Source organism: Drosophila nasuta, chromosome 2R, assembly GCF_023558535.2.
Source record: "Drosophila nasuta strain 15112-1781.00 chromosome 2R, ASM2355853v1, whole genome shotgun sequence".
Classification (NCBI taxonomy): Eukaryota; Metazoa; Arthropoda; class Insecta; order Diptera; family Drosophilidae; genus Drosophila; species Drosophila nasuta.
The window spans coordinates 23,082,355-23,103,742 of record NC_083456.1 but is presented as its reverse complement, the minus strand read 5'-3'; the positions used below and the strand labels follow the sequence as shown (position 1 = coordinate 23,103,742).

The 21,388-nt window shown below is 34.2% G+C and overlaps 1 protein-coding gene across 1 annotated transcript; it reads left to right on the top strand.

The window, feature by feature from the left end:
* Positions 1-12,523: 12,523 nt before the first annotated feature.
* Positions 12,524-14,093, top strand: LOC132785056 (uncharacterized). The gene is made up of 2 exons (XM_060791028.1): positions 12,524-13,829; positions 13,891-14,093. The coding sequence occupies exons 1-2, from the start codon at positions 12,636-12,638 to the stop codon at positions 13,993-13,995; spliced, it is 1,299 nt and encodes a 432-aa protein (XP_060647011.1). The 5' UTR covers positions 12,524-12,635; the 3' UTR covers positions 13,996-14,093.
* The last annotated feature ends 7,295 nt before the right edge of the window (positions 14,094-21,388 follow it).

Below are 21,388 nucleotides of genomic sequence, written 5' to 3'. Positions count from 1 at the left end.
TGTCTCTGAATGAAAATTGAAAAGCCTCGAAAAGCCTTTACAAACACACAAGCACTGACTCAAGCATCGAGCTCAACCACAACACAGCAACAACAACAACAACAATATCCATTGTCCATTTGCTTGTTTATAAATAGAAGTAAATTAATAACATAAGTACCTAATCCAATCAATCAAACTGTAAAATCACACAGCGTCCATAGAAACAAACCAAAGCCAATGCAAAAGGTAACCCAACAACAACAAGTTCGAGTGTCTGCCTCAGTGACTGACTGACTACAAGATAAAAACATCAACAGCAACAACGGCCACAGTAACAGCAACAACAACAGCAACAACAACACCAACAACAATATCAACAGCAACAACACAAAAGACTCAACGTAAAGTTTTAGCTGTAACAAAAATCGGATATGCCCATCCCTAAAAACTCAACAGTGAACAGCAAACCAAGTAGAATAAAAAAATATGCTTCAATGTACACAGGAAGACTAAGAGATACCCTGTATCGTGCTAAACTACACCCCTATCTTTAAACCAACAACTGTTATAAAAATTGCTTATATATATGTTAACAGTGAATTAGTAAGTAAATTTTCATTATATGGATCTAAAATCAAAAATACGACTTTTACTGTCTTTGTGATATTCTTTCTTAATATTATCTCTGAATAACTCTTTAATTTTTTATCTTTATTCCTACAACTGTTATTAAAATTCATTATAAGTGAAAAGTAAAATATCATATTCACTTTATAGATCTAATTTTTCTTAAGTGTGACTTTTGCTCCCTTTATGATATTCTCATTTAAAAAATGACCTAATCTATATATAACTTTATTTAAAATGTTTACATACAATATTCTTTAACTTTATGATGCCCACTTTTAGATAACGCTTTTTGCATACAGGGTATAAGAATAAAGAAATATTATTAATGCGACAAGAGTAGAATTGTTTTTACATGCCCTTTGCGAAGGGCTTACTTGAACACTGCTACAACAAAAAGTATCAAGAGCTCTTCAAAAAGAATCGAAATTAAATAAAATTCTATAGCATCTATAAAATATCAAAATTTGAGGATCAACTTTGGACATGGTAAAAAAATTCACAAATGTTAAATTTAGACACTCGTAAAATAAATTCATTATTTTCGAAATGAAATAAATAACACAAATAAATATGTGACAATGGAAATTAAATATAGATAGAACTTTTATTATATGATCATAAATTTACTTTATTTAATATTTGAAATGAATAAATAAATAAAAAAATAAAAAATACCGGATTCTTAATAAAAATTGTAGAATAAATTCAAATTATATAAATAATAGTAACAATTTTACCCTATTATATTTTTGAAATGAAATAAATAAAAATAAGAAATTGAAATGCATGAATAAATCTTTGACACAATTTGTAGAATAAATTCGTTTTCATTCATTGATATTTCATACATTTATTTTTTAACCAAAGGCAAACTTGAATTTTCTTATCAAATTCGCTACTCAAGCTCAATCCCTTTTAAGAGTATCTCAACTTCGCACTCGAGCAGCAGACTTTAACTGCTTGTTGTTTCATTTTTATTTTTAATTTTTTTTTTTTTGGTTTTTACATTTATTTTGTTTTTTGTTCTTTCACTATAGGCACGTTGAGTTGATGCTGTCGCCCGGCGACATTGCGGAACTGGAACCGGCGATAGTTGATCGTCCGTTGCTTGGGCCGTTTTACTGATGCTGTTGCCGTTGCTGTGGTTGTTGCTGTTGCTTTAGCTTTGGCTGTTGTTGCTGTTGTTTGCTGTGGTTCTGTCTGTCACTGGCGTTGTCGTTGTTGGCTTCTAAGCCGCCAAGTCTGCCAGTCTGCCAGACAGCCTCCATTGGCACAGTCCAGTTTTCAGTCAGTTTTCAGCCTCATCTGCGGCCGAGCCCTCTGCCTCTGACAATCCTTAATTTTTATTATTATTATTTTTTTCATTTTCTGTATTTCTTTTTTTTTGCCGGCTCAATGGCTGGAGTCTCACTCAGTCAGTCAGTCTCTCGGTTGGCTCTTTTATGAATATGAATGGCTTAGCACGCGCCTTTTAAGCCACCAGCTGAGATGACTTGTGGCTTTTCAATTTCTTGTGTTGTCCGTTTTGCTTGTTGCTCTTTTACTTGTTGCCCCGTTGTCGTTCGTATTGATCATTTTATTTTCAACGTTATAACTTTTTGTTGCTGTTGCTGTTGTTGTTGCTGTTGCTGTTGCTGAATTATTGAGTACTTGATGGACGGGGTCTTGGTCCGTTCCACTGTTTGTAATGACTGCGCAATTTCTTTTCGCTCAATTGTGGTACTTAGCGTATTACTTGAGATGCCATTGTTTTAGAAAGTATCTAACGGATAAGACGCGAAAACGGAGCGCAGTTTAGAGAACTATACTATACTTATTCACAAGCACTATTTACTTTGGCTTCCAACTCTTGTAGGGTATGCACAAGTTGTTGTTGCTGCGCTTCTTGATGCTGCTGCTGTTGTTGTTGTTGTTGTCAGGCAATTGCCTTTGACAATTTGTTTTGTGAGATGTGCGCCGGAAATGAGTAATCAAGATTATGCGATATTAGCAAAAATAGATTTGATTTTGGGGGCGCTTTGAATGATCGATGAGGTTAGACAGCAGCAACAGCAGCAAACACACAACATGATCGTCTCTTGTCTCTTGTCTTGTCTGCTGTGAAGGCTTACGAAACAGTTAAGAGCTGTCACAATGAAGAGATAAACAGCGAGAGACAGAGACAGAGAGCGAGAGCGAGAGCGAGCAAAACTTGGTTTTACGATCAGTGATCATGACTTGTGTGGGTGGAAAAGTGCATAGTAGACAGTAGCGAAAGAGAGTGCGATCGGAGCTGTTAAGAGAGTTATGTAATCTTAAAGGATGCAGTTGGAGATCAGTTTATGGCAAGATCAGTCAGCAGATAAATAGATTAGTCGATCTCTTAATAGATCAGTAGATCAGTCAATTCAATTTGCGGCTCACTCATTCAGATTGCGAGATCACTTAGTCTTAGATCGAAACGTACAAGATTATACGATCACTCAGCAGATCAGTTAAAACACAGTTGATTGGGTGATAGATCTGTGTTGCTGTGAGACACTTGACAATTTACTTCCTGTGCAGATCCAAACGGAATGAGTTAAGAGTACAATAAATTTTGTATTTTGTACGGCAATTAAGCTGAATCATTAGATCATAATTAAATGTGATCGCTGGCTCATCGTGAGTCAAGGCAAATATGATTAAGTAGCTGTGGATCAAGTAAACAATATTAAATTAAATGAAGAAGCGCTGAGATCTTTCTCTGACTGAAATTTGAAGCTCTGACATTTGTTTGCTGACCACTAACTTGCACTCGCTGAAACCTGTCACGAGTTTTCGAGCACAATTAAAATGTTAGTTATGAGCAAGCAGCAGCGGCAGCAGCAGCAGGTGAAATGTAAGCCATGTAGACGTGAGTAAAGCATCGATTTATGATGCCTGGTAGCCCAGTAAATGCCAAGAGTAACTGCAACTTGGCACACTAACAGTGGAAAAACGTTTTGTGGTATTATATTCACCCATAGGTATCGGTTTCTCTCCACCACGAGCAAGTTACGGTCTTTGCACTGCTCCAACTGGGCGACGCAAATGAACTTAATCAAGTAATGACCAGGTTGATGAGCCACAACCACATTTTCTTTTGGTTCAGATGGTAACATGAGTAATACTGCACAGATACAGATCAGTAGCTGGTCGACAATAAAACCAAAGCCTCCAGACGATGCTTGGCCCAGTCCCATTAAAAAAATGTAGCTGCATCTTTGGAGAGCCCTTCTAATTGGCGCATCGTCTAAACTGAACTCAACTTCAAATACTACACAAAAACAAAACGTAAAAGAATGAGAGCAAAATCTAGTGTGATTGACCAGCAGATACTGTATAATCGATGTAAGTTTCCTCTTTTCTTTACTATTGGTTCTTGGACTTTTAGCTACTTTAACTATGGTATTCCATTTTCAAAATAGAGTTCCCTATTCTCTCTTATTTAATTGTGAGTATATTCCTAAAATAGAGACTGTGTTTTAACTGATCTGCTAAGTGATCTTATAATCTTGTACGTTTCGATCTAAGACTAAGTGATCTGGCAAACTAAATGAGTGAGTCGCAAATTGAATTGACTGATCAACTGATCTATTAAGAGATCGACTGATCTATTTTATCTACTGACTGATCTTGCCATAAACTGATCTCCAACTGCATCCTTTAAGATTTCGTAACTCTTTTAACAGCTCCGATCGCACAAAATTATGCAACTTAGAAAATATGACAAACTTGGTGAGATAATATACATGTCATTAAAAATACATATAATAATAAAATATACTTCTTATTATGCCCAAATTAATTGTGATAAAATAAACAAGCAGAATAAAGAGATAAAAATTACACAAATTGGGGAATATATAAGACTTAACAGAATATAGAATAATATATTATAGAAATATGAGAAAAAATATCAGACTTGCATTCAAATACAAATACTTTTATGTTATGTTTACAATGTTAACTGTAACTCATCCTTCTTCTTACATTACATTCTCTTACATGAACACTCCCTTCACAACCTTTTCATGGCATACAGGGTATAAAAAATGCGAGCCACCGTCTCGAAGTGGGGCATAAAACCAACATTTTATGTAATGTGTTCATTAGAGTTGCCTGCTCAACTCGCCAGTCCAACTCCAAGTCCAAGTCGAAGTGGAAGTCCAACTCCAACTTCAATCTCAACTCCAACTCAATGTTGAAGCCATAGCCATCGAGTGTTCGCTCGCCGATCGCGTTGAATAATTGATCCAATAACACAGCGTGCCGTTGATTTTTACAATCTAGCGATAAAATTTATACTATCACTTGATCGATATTATCGCAAAATTGTTATTAATTGCTGTAGACTTTGGGGCCAAAAGCAATAGCCATTTCGTTGGCGACCCTTTTGTCAGACCGTTGCGTCTGTGTGTCTCCAAAGTGTTTTCTTTTGTCTCTGGCCTCATTGAGAGTCTATCATTTACATATCAAAATCGATTTTATTGATAGCTTTGGCATTTTTCTGGTATTTTGTACAGCATCTCTAGCATCTGTAACTCCATCATCTTTGCCAGACTTTACGATGCTTCTACACTGACAAAGGTTTGACAGACCTCGTAAAATGCTCTCGGGGTATCATCAAAATGGTAACTGCCATACACAGCGGATCGGAACATGTCCAAGAGGGTATCTTATCTGATGTAGATCAGGTAATTGAGAGTATGATGTGCCTGCTAAAAGAACTGATTACGATCTGTAAATACTTAGTGAATTATATCACAACTTTAACTAAAATTTGAATGCAAATATTTCTGTGTCTTTCTTTTATTTTCTTCCCTTACCTATACCTTCCTTTTACAGGGTATACCTTGACTCGTTCACTCTCCACTTAATGCATATGCCGAGTTTATGTTTGCTACGAAATTTGTTTCAATTTGATTGCGGTTTTTAGGTGTAAATGGCAATTAGCATGACGATCGACTGAGTCGAGGAGCCAAGTTTGAACCATGCGTCGCAACTTCGTCGCTTTCGTCGCAACTTTGTCAGCAGGCTTAAGAGACTTGGGAGTGCAGACTGTAGACTGTGGACTGTAGACTGGACTGTCCATTGACATGACAGGGGACATAAATGCCACACACACGGCATCGCCATTGCCAAGTCTCTCTTTGGGGCTGTCCTCTTTGGCATTCGTAGTCGTAAAATCACAGAGCGATGCGCTTGCAGTTGTTGTTATAGCTTGTTATTGCTTGTTGTTGTCCTCTCCGACTCGCTCGATGCAGTTGTTGTTGCCATAGATTGGCATAAACTATCCAAGTAAATGGCTGATCATTAGGCAGTAACAAAATGCCTGCATTTACGCATTTTCAATTCAATTTGCGACCATCATCCGGGCTCAAAGTATCCAAATCTGAGCTTACATTTTTTTTTGCATTCGCATTATACGTGTTTTATACACCACAAATTGAGATCGTAAATCAACAATAATGAGCCATATAACGCACACACGTAACGCTACCGAACCCAAAAATACATTCACAGCTTCAACAAAATGGCGGCGATTCTACGTGTTTGATAAAATGGCGTGTCCAACGGTAAATACACAACTTCATATATATTTGCTGGGCACTCTGATTTAACCGATTTCGAGGCGTGAAGTGTGACGACCTCGCCCAACGGTGACAAGCTCAGAAAAGTCTGAGTCGAAGTATGCGAAAGTAAAAGGCACTTTTGAAAGCTTATATAAACATTTTGCAATTGTTTGTTTGGTTTGTAAAGTGGCATATTTGTTTTATGTAAGGAATTATGTTACAAAAAATATTGTTTTAAAAAATTGAATAATTGCAACAATAAGTAACATATGAATTAGAAGAAATTAATAGAAATTGCAACTTAAATTCAAACGTAGTAAAATATGAAATAAAAGAAATGAAAAGAAATTACAACTTAGTTTTAACATTGATACGCAATAAACACTTTAATTTTGTTTATTTTTATTATTGCGTTATTACGTTAAAAGTATAAGTTAATACTAAGAACATATTATTAAGTCGTATATAATCTTATATTTAATTAACTAAAAACTGGACAACGAACAGCGTTCATACTTTATTATTTTTTGACTGAACTTTGATTTGCAACAGGCTGAATGTTCTGAATACATAATATTATGGCAAAGCTTAAAATTTTGTAACATTAACATAACTAAATGTAAGTAAAATTAAGTACTGTTAACATACATATGTTATATGTACATATGCTAAAAGAAGCATCGGTCAGTCTATGTTCACAAGTTAAATAAAGACGAGGTGCGTTCACAGATTATATGTTGTACTTAATATACTTAACAAAAGTCATTTTAGATTTCATGAAATTTCATGCAAGTAATGAAGTTTGTTAGTTATATTATTGCAAATCTTGAATCTATGTTATAACAATATTTAACTCATAATTTTCTAATTCCTTTGAACCTTTGACTGAAGTTAAAAGCTCTGACACTTGATAGTGCACTAAATGCAATATACGAGTAATACAATTGTTTACAAGTCACCAAATTCTATTCTAGGACAATTTTTTAATTTCTTTCTAATAATTATTTCTTTTAATTGTAGTTTATTAAAATCCGTAAAATCTTTAGTCTTCTGCTAACTTAGTTAATGTCTCATCATAGCAATTTTATTGTTAAATTATTTTAGCAACTCTTTTCACTTTTGCTGTTCAATTAGATTAACTTAACATAGCATAACATAAGCTATAAAGAAAGCTAATTATACCCATAAAATTCCGTACATCTAAAGTCAAATAATACAAAGCTATGTTAGTAGTATGTTGGGCATATAACCTGCTAGGAATATTAACTGTGAACCCCTGCGATTTTCAGAGCCGTTATACAAATTCAAATGGCTTCTTTTTTCAAGCCAAGATCCGGCCCTGCTGGGCCTCGTCTAATGAGACGCGGCAATGTATTCATTTTGAACTGGACTGGATTGGATTGGATTGAATTGGCGCCTGTGATTCGTTTTTTATGCGCTCCAGGCAGGAGGCCAAACATGCCGCCAGCTTTGGCCCCCAAATGCGACAAAAAAAAAACGAGAAGAGGTTGCTTAGATCTAGTGTTGCGGTTCTTTTCTTTTTTTGACTTTTGGCTTTCAATCGTGTGGTGCGTCTGCTAATGAGCCGCTGAGTTGATTTTGGGCCTTATTTATGGCACTTGGTTGGTCATATCTCCGCTTTGTTTCCATAACATTTGCTGTGGCATCAATTAAGAGAGATGCCCACTCCAGCTACCGTGGCTCAGAAACTAGTTTCTATGGTCATTTTTTTTTATTTCGGGGTGAACTCCGACGGACAGCCGGAAAAATGTTTTTTTGCGCTTAAGCCAAAACATGAAAATTGAAATGTTTTATTAATATTTTTCAACAGCTCTGACGCAAGTTAATTAAAGATTTCGTGCAAACATTATTTTATTTAAAATTTTTGTTATTCTACCGGCTACCGTTGCAATTTGCGATTGTTTAAACTCATGACAGTTTGGACACTTGCATTACAAGCATTTTGCCATTGGGTGGTTCAATTTAAAAGGAGTTGTTAACGGGCGACAAAAGTGTCGATAACGAACTTCGAATAGTCGAAAAACCTTTTTCCATAATACAAAACTTTTCCAATTTCTTTCTTTATTTTGAATTCTGAAAAACTTTTTAAATCCGAAGATGGAATAAGTTCTAATTCAATGTATTTTACTTAACTTCTAGAATTGGTTAAAATATTTAAAAGACTTCAAACCTTTTTTCAAAATTCCAACATTGAAAGTGTTTCGATCGAATTTATTTACATACCTTTTTAAATTTCTTTATTTATTTAAAAGTATGGAAAACTTTTTAAATCCGCGCATCGAAAATGTTCTTGTGCAATCTTTCTACTTACTTTTCAAATTGATTTTTTTTGTAATTAATTTATATATATTAAAATAAAAACATTTTTCAAAATTCCAACATCAAAAATGTTTTAGCACACTCTCCTTAACAATTTATTTAAATGAAATAATTTAACTTCAGCTTAATTACCCACAAAAAAAAAGTACGCATATCTAACTCGTCTTTAATTTAAAATATGCATATTTAATTGACTTTATTTATTGTCCATTACATTATTATATCCATTTATATTTATGGGTATTTATTGTTAGTTATGTGCGCATAAATCTTTAACTAAGCTTTTCATTTTTAATTAGATGGGTTCAATTTATGACCCAAGGATATTATATTTAGACATCAAAGAGTTTATAGCTGCGAGTACGAATAAATGCAGATTGATCTCTTTGTAGTCGAGTTGACTTTCTGGTTGTAAAATCCATGTTTTACCAGGCTTAAACAAAACGCGTTTTACTTATTTCAGTGTGTGTATATTTTGCTTTTGTTTTGTTTAAATGCTACACATTTTTCGCCCATTCAAACATTTATAGCCTTGTCGGGTGGGCAACAGATACACACATATACAGTTGTAGATACATGCAGATACAGCTAAAGATACAGATACAGATACAGATACATTGCCACATTTTCAGCCAGCCCGCAATTTGGGGCGTTTACATTTCGGTCTAAACTCGTTTTGGGAATGTGTTGCAGTTTTCTATTTGAATCTGTTTTTTGTTTTGTTTTTTTTTTATTATGTTGGGTCTGCCTTTTCTGGCATTTTGTAAATATTTTAATTATCGTCATAACGCCCCAAACACAAAAAATAACCGACGGCCGATTTGTCAGATAGGCAAAACTTTGCTGATTATTTTGCTTATCTCGAAATCTTTGAACTAAATTGACTTAGAGATTTGCTTATGAAATGTGTTGATAAATTATGTTTTGAATTTGCAAATTTTTATAGCAATCGCTGACATTTTTATTCATTTAACAAAATTTATACAAAAAGAGGTGCATTAGAATTTTGTAGGTGACTTAAAATAAACTCTACTACAAATATTTTAAGCAATGGATGAGATTTTTATTCATTAAACAACATTTATAAGAGATACCTTAGAATTTCTTAGGCGACTATAGAAACTGTCCTACAAATATTTAAAAAAAAATGTATATAAGACTTGTTAATTAAAATTGTCTTAAATGTTTTGTTAGGTGACTTTAAAAGTTTCCAACAAATATGTAAAGCAATCGATGACATCTTTTTTCGTTAAACAAAATTTATAAGAGCTGTTTAGAATTTCATTGGTGACTTAAGAAGTCTCTTACAAATATTTAAAGCATTCGCTGACATTTTTATTCGTTAAACAAAATTATAAGAAAGAGCTGCATTAGAAAAAAAACTCCCATAGAAATATTTAAGGCAATCCATAAGATTTTAATTCATTTAAATAAAATTTATAGGAGCTGCCTTACAATTTCCTAAGTGACTTGAAAACTTTCCTACAAATATCGATGACATTTTTATTCGTAAAACAAAATTTATAAGAAAGAGCTGTCTTCTTATGTGACTAAAAACAACAAATATTTAAAGCAGTCGATGACATTTTTGTTTGTAAATCAAAATATATAAGATTTATTTACAAAATTACCTTAGGCATTTTGTTAGGTGACTTTAAAAGATACCAAGAAATATGTAAAGAAATTGACGACATTCTAATTCATAAAGCAAAACTTACAAAAAGGAACTATCTTAGATTTTCTTAGATGACTTAAAAATTTCTCCTACAAATATTTAAAGGATGAAATCGATGAAATTTGTATTCATTAAACCACATTTATAAGAAAGAGTTGCCTTAGAATGTCATTGCTGACTTTAAAACTCTCTCATAATCAGCATAATTAATTGGAGTAAAAAGCTGTAACTTAACTTTAATTGAATTGGCAACTTTGTTAGAAATTTCTTGCTTTTTGCGTGCGCTTTCTTTGATGACGCGCGCTTTCTTATTAGCGGCTCATTAGAGCTGTCAATTGACGCCTCTGTTGTGGCACGCCCATCAAATGGCATTGGCAGTGAAACACGCAAACACATCAGGCTCGTTATACTTAGTTGTTGTAGCTGCTGATTACGCAGCCAATCTTTAAGCCAAACCCCAATGAGAGCGCTGCAATTATTTGCACGCAAATAAACAATTCCGAAACAGATCTTTGGGGCGTTTATCACTGGCGCGCACAACAAAAACAACAACAAAAAAAACTACCCGGGGACAGCCAAAAGGCGTTTAATTTTACGGCTTTATTAACAACAGGTAACAGACAACAACAGACAACAAGCATCATGCATCAGGCATCAGGCAACAGGTTGGTAGTTAGTCGAACCAAGCCAACCAGCTGGTAATTTGATGGCCCCCAGGGCAAAAAAACACACCAAGTGCAGGCTATTCAAACTGAGCTACTGTCTTCCAATGATTTGATTTAACAGCCGCCGCAAAATCACATCACATCTGCCGATGATACAGCTCTGAGCAGCTGCGAGGTTTCATCTTCAAGTCGAAAAGTTCTAGCTTTCATTCGCTTTTACCAGTTCAATGTTTAATTGTTCTTTCTACTACAATACATTTTAATGGTGTATTTAAAGTAATCTTGAATTTTGATTACAGTTTGAGTAGAAAAACTATTTAAAAAATATATAATTTAAATATGGGTCAGCAAAATACTTGTTCTAATCATTAAGATATTTATATATATATTTGTTTATATAATATTCCATTTTTAAATATTAAGCAGCAAACAGCTTATTCATTTCATTAGTAAATTCCTTGTCTATTAACTCATTGATAAATTCTCCTTTCTTTTTACTTCACAAGCTTTTTCATTTTTTAGTAATTCCAATCATTAGTAAATTCTGTTTTGATTAGCTTCATTATTTATTACTTACTACTCACTGTAATTATTAAGCTGGTTAGGAATATCTAAAAAAGCGAATTATTTTTAACACAAAAAAATGTCGAATCCACTTCAAAATATAATGGTATAAACACCTATTTCGACTAGCAAATTATGACTAGTAAAAGTCATTTATTATTTATTTATTTTGTAAAAATATATACATATCATATGAACTTACTTGCATTACAAAGAAGATTCGATAAAACAAGCAAGAAAGCTTCAATCGACTGTGAAATACGCGCTACTCATTTTGAATAAAAGCCAAGCAGTGCGGTATTAATTTTATATTCGCAAATTAATATTAATATTTCGCAAAAATACTAAACTATACTAAAAGCAGTATTTGGTATATTGCTATAGTATCACATTCCAAATACACCAAAGACTGCAAAATATACCATATTGTCGGTGAAAGGAACTGTGGCGCTTAGAAAGTATTTGGTATATTGATATAGAACTGCATTCAAAATATACCATATAATGCAAAATATGTCCAATTGTCAACAAATAAGACACGAAGTAAATAGGCGCTTTTTCCATACAAAAGTATTTTACAAATAACGTATTTTTTCAGTGTATAAAAAGAAAATTAAGATTCCTAAGACTATTGACTTAGTAAGAGTAGCTGATAAGGAATACCTTTGTATTTTTATTGAATTATGAATATTCTATTGTAATTTAATTCAATCCTTAGCATCTCTAGCTCATCTTATTGCAATGAGAAATTCTATTATTTATTTCAATAAAATAATAATAATTATTAATGCAATCCATTAATCATCTACAATAAAATACTTCACACATATCCCTTGCTGTAAATCGGATTGCCATCCAACTGATAAGATGTTATATATGAAAAAATAGCAATGCTCATTGTAAAACTGCTTTTTCTGTTAATTTAATATTAATTACTTATAAAATTTACTTATGGTCTAAACAGACAGATTGTGAATAAAGAAGAGAAAGAAATAAATAATATTTCTTGCCTTAAATCAGATTGCTGTTAGTAAACTGGAATCATAAAATGCTTTAAATAATTTCCAAGCATTTTCTTTCCTTGTCATTCACTCTAAGTTGTAAACAAATGTTTGCAATATAATTACACAATAAATACTACTAACCCATTAATTAATTATAAAACTGTTGATAAATTACCAGCACATTTACTTGTTGCAAGCAATGTTGCACACAGCGCGTGCCACGCACAAGTTGAACAGCAAATTTCGGGGCAAGTCGCGGAAGCGTGTGGCAAAGATGACCAACCCGGAGACGATGGCAGTGCTGAAGAGGTTCGAGACAACGGATCAAGTGGTGCTTCGACGTGATGCACGCCTCTTGCCCAAGGTGATTGCCGATGTGTGGCGCGAATGCTTCACGCATCTGGATCTCTATGAGTTCCAGCAACAGTTGCCAGGCGACTCATTACTCAGTTTTCTGCGCAAGATGCGGCGTCATTTTGTCAGCGTGGAATTTCGCAGCGAACTGCTGCAGGAGCAACTCAACCTGCTCGATCGGAGTGGGATCGCGGAGTTGCCCTTGGTGCGTGACTGCGTGATACGTTGCGACAGCAATGGGCCCGAGAATACCACCCAATGGCCACTGCACACATTGCCCAAGTTCTTCAAGTATCTCACCCAGTTGCAGGTGCATATGCCCATTCATGTTGGGTTCATTGAGCACTTTAAGCTTTTGAAATCTTTGACACTGCATAACGTTGTGTCCAAGGAAGCACTCTCAGCCATTTGGACTGGTTGCAAGGCACTGAAGCGTCTCCAGCTTCTAGGACCCGGACATCCCAATACCATTGGCATCTCGAGGTGCCTGGAGCTGAGAGAGTTGACGTTGAATGTGGCCAGCTTCAATGCGAGCAGCGCCTTTGAACTCCTCCAAATGTCACAGCTGCAGTTCATCGAGTTGCAGCAGCAATCGGAATCCGGGGAGACCGTCAGCGAAGCCATCTGCCTGGTGCTGCGTCAGCGTGCTCTGGACGTGCACGGCATCCAACTGCATGGCTATCGCCCGGAGCAAGTCGACTGGTTGCTCAAGATGCAGCTCAATCGTTGCTCACACTTGAAAAGTCTCGTCATCAGCGATAGTTTGTTTCATGGCCTGGATATGCAAAGTCTGGGCACACTGCCCGTGTTGCGTCATGTCACCTTTTGGCAGTGCTTCGATCTCAGGGATTCACAGGTCCTTCACTTTGCCAAAGCTTGTCCGCATCTGCGTCAGTTGCGTCTCCTTGATTGCCGGCATCTGACGAGCAAAATGCTCTACGAACTCTGCGAGTGGCGTTGCAGTATTAAACGAACTTCGCAGCCACTTGAACTCGATCTGGGCAATTGCCAGCAGCTCAGAGAGGAGTTTGAAAAGCATGTAAGTGGCATATAATATAATAATCTTTAGTTATCTATAATTAAAGACAAATATTTTTTAGTTTCTCCTGCAATCGTCGCTTGTTTTGGTGCAGTCAAAGCAGAAGCATCCTCCTCCACAGCCGCTTGTGCAATTTCATTTTCTGCGTCCTGTTACCAAACAATAAACATTAACTGTTCACTAAGTGCATTGAAACAAAATATCGTATGATTGCTATTAACATTGGTAAGATAAATTCATTACTTTTGAATAAATTGAACATTTAAATGAGATTCATAAAATATTCTTAAGTTATGTATAATATATTTGAAAACAAAATGAAGAAGCAATTTCTTTATACAAAACTTAAAGTTTAACACTCTGTACAAAATTTTTAAAAATGTTTGTCGATATTATTTATAAGTACATTGATACAACTGTCATTAATATCTTATGATTTTGATTAAAATTGATAAGATCTTTTCGTATTTACTTTAAGGTGTTACATTGTGGGCACTTAATTATCATTTAAAATTTAAATTTTAACTAGCTAAAGTTCCGTAATTTCTTGCCATAGACCAAAGCTTTTTTAAAAGTGCAAAATATTTAATTGTTGATAAATAAATTGTTGATAAATACCCTTCTTTGACCATTTTTTAAGTATTGTTTTTTTTTTTAACTTTATTCAAACGTCATTTAGAGGCAGTATTTCAATAAATAAAATGAGATTCATAAAATGTTCTTCATGTATTAAATACTTCTAAACGAAATTAGAATTCCAACAAAACTAAAAGTTTAACACACTGTACAAAATTTTTACAAATTATTGTCGATATTATAGTATATAGGTGAAAAACTGTCATTTATATCTTATAATTGCGATTAAAATTGGTAAGATAAATTTATTACTTCTGAATAAGCATCAAAATGAGATTTCTAAAGTGTTCTTATGTTATAAAATATTTGAAAACAAAATGAAGAATAAATACTTTCATATAAAACTAAAAGTTTAATTATAATACACAGTACAAAATTCTTAAAAATTATTGTCGATATTATTTATAATATTTTTATAAAAATTTAATAAAATACTTTATCAATTTTCTGTATATAATCATTTGTTTTAATTCCTATTTTATATATTTTTTATTACAAGCTGTAATATATTTCTTATTATTTGTTTTAGTTATTTAATGTTTAATGTACTTATTTAATGTTTAATGTAATTATTTAATGTACGTCCATTTTTCCTTAGAATTTCCTTAAAATTTCCTTACATGATTATAGCTTTCATTGAAATTATTATTATTAAGAAATTAGTAATTGTCTAGGAATCTATGCATTATTCGAGTTTGATTTATTGCCAATAGAATAATTTTATAAATTTTATATACACATTACTTGCTCATTTACTTGTCACTCATGATTTGATGATGCCACCAAATGATCTCAAAGTTAAGCTACCTGTTGGGTCTGGGTCTCTGTCTGTGGCAGTCAGATCAAAGTGTTGTCGAACAGTTATTCGAGTTAGTGATCAACGAGCGTAACAACTGTGAACACATGTTGCATTCGGCATGTGCGGCATGTGGCATGCGGCATGTTGCTTGTTGTACTCGTGTTGCTCCACAAATGCCAGTCAAAGTTGAATTGTCACTTGTACATGGGCGCCCAATAATTATAACAATGGGTGGGCCACACACACACATCCCCACAGAGCCAGAGACAGAGACAGTTGTATAATCGTAACCATGGAGCTGTAAATTGTGGCATGTTCACAAATTTGTTAGCATTCCACAACGTTGGCCACTGACAAAACGGCCGCCCAAAACGATGAAGTTGCCATGACAAATTTTTACTCTTGCTGTTGTTGTAGTTGTTGTTGCTGTTGTTGTTGCAAAGCGTGTTGCGTGTGCCTGCCACAGAGGCAACTCTTAGTGGCAGAGGTAGTCGTAGCAGTTGCCACATTGCGTGGCGCATGCGTCGAGCAGCGGCGCATTGACAAATCGCCACATGGCGGGCGGCCAATTAGCAACAAGTCAGCGAATGCAACAGTTGCCAGTGATAGATAGAGAAAGCAAACCGATCTCATATGTGTATGCGCACTATGCGAGTACCCTGTGATTCGGAATGAAGAGGGTATGATACTAAGATACTATAAAATGTTAGTTGTAAGTACATGTGAAAAAAAAACATTTTTGTTTGTAAAAGATTGAAAGATATCTAAAGAATTCAAGTAAAGTACAACTTGAAATAGAAGTGTAGGTATAAACAAGTAAGAAAGCTATAGAGGAGTGTGCTCGACTTTGAGATACCTGCCATTTATCTTGAAAAAAGAAAGCATTACGGTATTATTCTTAAAATGTACCAAATACAAAAGTACAAAAATATACGGAAGGCCATATTTGGTATATCGATGAAGTATTACATTTAATATAATATAGAGTTCAAATTATACTAGATAAAATTATACAGATGGTCATATTTGGTATATCGATGAAGTACTGTATTCGAAATATACCATAGAGTACTAAAATATACCAGACTATCTGTCAAAGAAGCTAAGTACCAATTTATTCTTAAAATATACAAAATGCAAAAATACAAAAATATACTGGAGGACATATTTGGTATATCGATGAAGTATAACATTCAAAATATACCATTGATGTCAATTATACCAGATTGTCAGTCAAAGAAGCTAAGTACCGATTTGATTAGGCGTAATTTGCAATGCAAAAGTAATTCTTAAATACCTTTTACAATTTTTATTCGCTGAAACCAAATTCGCAGGAATCACGAATACTATAGTTATTATTGTCTGTACCAAAAAAGAGTAAAGTACTTAATTCACTTTAAATATAATTATCATGTTGTGGTTTTTATACTTATTTTGTAATTAATAAAGGAATCTATTTAATTATTTTATTCTACTTTGTTTATTTTTAAAATAGAACATTTAGTTTTAGTTTAACAGTAAGAACTTTTATAGATCTCTTGTTTGTCTTCCCAATCAATATAACCAAACAAAAACGTATGCGCCCTAGCTTACTGAAATACTTATTTGTATATCGTATACTTAATAATTAACATAGCTTGCAATAGTTACACACAGATCGTATACTTAATATGCCAAAGGGTTAACGATTAAGAGTAAGATTCATTGCACATTTTTTAACAATTTGAAAATATAACTTATAAGGACAACAAATGTTTCAAAGAGTTTATTTTCATAGCTAAAAGTCTGAACAACTTGTTCACTTACAAAGTAACTGTTATGCACAATAAATTTGACGTAAAATGGCTCAACTTCTCATTCCTACACTAAATCAAAGTTAACTTTTATAGTTTAATAAAGCTTAACAGCTGCTACAACCGAACCTTAACTAAGTCAAACTTCCACAAACAAAAAACCGCTTCAATAAAAACTAAAATGATACAAGTCAAGTCAGGATGTCGTGTCAAAAGCGCATTAAGCAACATGAGTTTAGCATATTTTTTGTGCTTACCAATAATTTTGTGAGATTTATCTGCCTTCTTTTATTCCATCTCTCTCATTCGCACTCTCTTTTTCTTATGTCGCTTTACACCTTACTGCCCTACTGCACACTGCCCTCGTCTTCCAACATCCCCCCCTCGAGCTTTGATTTTGTGACTTCTCAGTTGCCTTGCACTAATTCGTTTTCACACTTTTCATGCTTCAGACAGGCTGCAATTGCCTGAGGCTCTCTTCTTTTTTTTTTTTGGTTTTACCAGCGCCTAATTTTACAATCGAACTGCCATCCTCCAATGTCCCCACCTCTCTCTCTCTCTCTTCCCACCCCTCTCTGCTCTCGTCTATTGCCTCCAGCCGTTGTGGCAGCCTGCTAATATTTATATTTGCCCTGCATTTCTTTCGTCCCGATGCAAGCGATTTGATAAGCAAATGGAAATGCAGCACAAACTACGAACCGAGAGGGGAGGAGAGGGCAGAGAAGTGCGGCAGACAAGCGACGTCTACAACAGCGGCGAAAGGTGCGAATAAATAATTTTCAGTAGCCACCACAGAGTGAGCAAGCGACCCACTGTTGCCCAGCTCCAACTTGTTGCTGTTGTTACTGTTGTTGTTGCTGTTGTTGTTGTAGCTGGAGCCAGACAAATATTTTATTGCAAATTTGCTGATATTGGACGACAGGCGGCGGCCACTGCAGCAGTTGCCCAGTTGCCCAGTTGCCCGGCTGTTTTGCATATTAAATTTATTTTATTGAATATGGACTGAGATATGCGCAGATAGGCGAGAATGGATTCAAAAGTATCCAGAGAGACTTCATCATGAAGCAGCGATAATTAAATCAAGTGTTATCGATTAACATAAGCTCCAAGCGATAGCTGCAAGTTTTCTCGAAAAAAAATAAACAACTTTTCAAAGAAAAATATTGTGAAGTTTTGCAGAAGATGGCTTGGATTAAAATTTGTCATTTTTTAATTAGTATTCATATATATTTTTTAATTTGTGAAAATAATATATAATTTGCATAAGAAAAAAAAAAATTAAAACTAATATACAAAAATTTTGATTAAAGACAGCTATTTTTTAAATTTAAGTTTTAACTAAATAAATATCTTTAAAATCTGAATCTTACGTTTCTTCAAATAAAAATATATATTTTTAGCAAAATTATCAATAATAATTGGTGAATACCGTAATATAATTAGACACATTGTCAATAAAATTTAGTAAATATATGATTAGAAGATCACAATATTGATTAAAATTAAAGTATTTATTAATTTAAAATAAATAAATTTATTCAAATTCAAATATATTTTTTGTATCGTTAAACCTCCTTAATTTTAGCAAGTTATCAATAAAATGTAGTAAATATAACATAAGAAGGATAAAAAATTTATGAAAATTACAATTTATATTTCATTTTATTAAGTTTTCGTAAAAACGCTTTTGTATACTATTTTAAATTATATGTGTCGCAAGACTTTATTTCATTTGAACATTAACGTTCATTTGATTATAATTTTAAAATATGTACACACTTAAAATTTATATGTATACACTGAAAATTAGTACGTACGCAATTAGTAGTGAGGAAAAGAATGAAAAGGCAGGATCACATTTTGAGTTTGAAATAAATAGAATTAATAAAACTATAATTCTGCCACAATATGTAATATATGAATATATATTCAATATAAAATATGTTGAACTAAAATAAAATATAATTTCTTAATACCTCAAAAAGCTATCTTCTTCATACATATGTAGAATAAAGATATCAACGCGCAAATCTTATAAATTGATTTAATATATGCATATTCATGATCTGTTTGAATTGCTTAATTAAGAGTGAACTTTATTCTTGGCTAACAAACTCAGCTCTTAATTAAGCAGTTAGCTTGTTTTGGTTTGCCTTTCAGCTTGTTTCACTTTGTGCTTTGCATACATACTTTATGAGCCGCCCTCGTTTGCATTTAGAGTAGCAGCTTATTGTATTATTTGAACCCCGTTTTCAGCCATGTTCGCTCCCAACTTTTTCGCACTCTAGCTTTCCCTCTTTCTCCCTCTTTCTCTCCTTAAATCTCTATCTCTCACTCTCGCTATCGCTGTCCCGCTCCCTCTCATACGGTCTATCTCCTTCCAACTGCTCATAATTGCTGTAACGCCACGCTTGAAGCCCAGCGGGCGATGAATTATTAATTGCCGTTGATTTGCATTGAGATTTCTTTGGCCCGGGTTCATTATTAGAAGTGCTTTTTGTTGTTGTTTCTATATATTTTGTGGTAAAGTCAAGCCAAGAAATTGCTAGCCATGTGTAAACATAATAATCAACGGGCATTATATGTCGATATACTATATATGTGGCGATCGGCAAATGCGCTTTTGCAAAATGGCCGCCGGACAACGCGGCCCCCAATTGACACCTGAGCGTCTGTTGTGGTTGCTGTTGTTGTTGTTGTTGCTGTGGTTGCTATTGCTATTGCAGTGGCTGCTGCTGCAGCTGTAATTGTTATTTATGCACTTGCATTTAACTGTAATGGCATGTGGCCTGCCATGCCCCTTAGGGGGGCCAAGGTGGGCGTAACTGGAGCGTTTTGGGTAGCCTATGCGATTACACAAGAGTTTAGCACTCTTAATTGTGCTGCAGAGAGGCCTCTAAGTGCATATTGGGGCACATTCCAAGCAAATATGATGACGCCCCCTCTGCACCACACTTTTTACTTTTCAACACACCAAGCAGGGACTATATACTATGCTATATATGTATGTATGTTATCCACACTGTGTACACACGAAAGCGATGACGAACCCCAAAATGAAAAGTAACAACAACAACAACGAAGAAGAAGACGAAGAAGAAGACGAACAACAACAACAACTAGGCAAGCACACGCGCTTAAGTTCAACTTGAGTTGCCAAGATGCTGATAATGATGATGAGTACGATGAGGATGTGGATGTGGATGGGGATGAGGATGAGCATGAGGCTGAGGTTGAGACCGAGACCAAGACTGAGGTTGATGTGACTACTGAATAACTGACTACTGTGTTGCAGCTTGATCCCTGGAATTTTGGCTTGAGCAAAGCGGCAGGCAACAGGCAAAAAGGGGCTTTTGTGTGCTGCTCCACAACCACTTAACTTGCTTAAGCGCTGTTTGCTTGTCAAAATTGCAGCAGCCGCAGCCACCGCAAACAACAGTAGCAACAACAACAACAACAACAACAGCAGCAGCAAAAGCCACAAGGCACGTCTCTTTGCAAGATGACGCAGTCAGAATGACTCCTCAGCTATAGCCAAATGAATTAACCCTTTTACTTTGCTGCAAACAGTAACAACAACAACAACAACAACAACGGGCAACTGATTTGTTATATTCCCGCAGCTACTGTTGTAAGTGCGGGTTCTCTGTTTTTTTGGCCATCAACTACACCAGCAACAAAATGTTCGAATAGAGAGCAAGAAAGTAAGAAACAAAAGGAGATAGAAAGCTTGCTAGCTCATAATCGATAATTTATATCGAATTTGAAGAAGGCAAAGAAATGACTCGATTGCAGCTGAATATTTGTTACCGATTAATGCTATCGATGTTAAAGAAGCCTTTGAAAATGGCGTCGTTGCAGTTGAATATTTTTTATCAATAAATGTTATCGATTTAAAAGAAGCCTTAAAAAATGGCGACGTTACAGATGAATATTTCCAAGTCAAGTGTTTATTTAGTATATTAAATGCAATTAATGATTTAAATATATCTAAAATTTTAATTGTATTCATTTCTTTTGTAAATACATTAATATTATTTACCCACATACCATATTTATATTTTATATATTTTATATTACTATTTTAGCCATTTATTAATGAAAATATAATAAAACAAATTTGCTCATAACTTTGTTAGTTCATTTCAACAGTCTTTAATTAAATACTTATTTATTGACCATTGAATTTATTTAATTATCTGTAAATGATAAAAAAAATATAAAATTTATATATAGAACTTACTTATTTGAAGCGTCCACCATTTCAAAGATTGTCAAATATAATATTTCTTAATTAAAAACACATTTCTACTTAAATTTCAAAATATCAC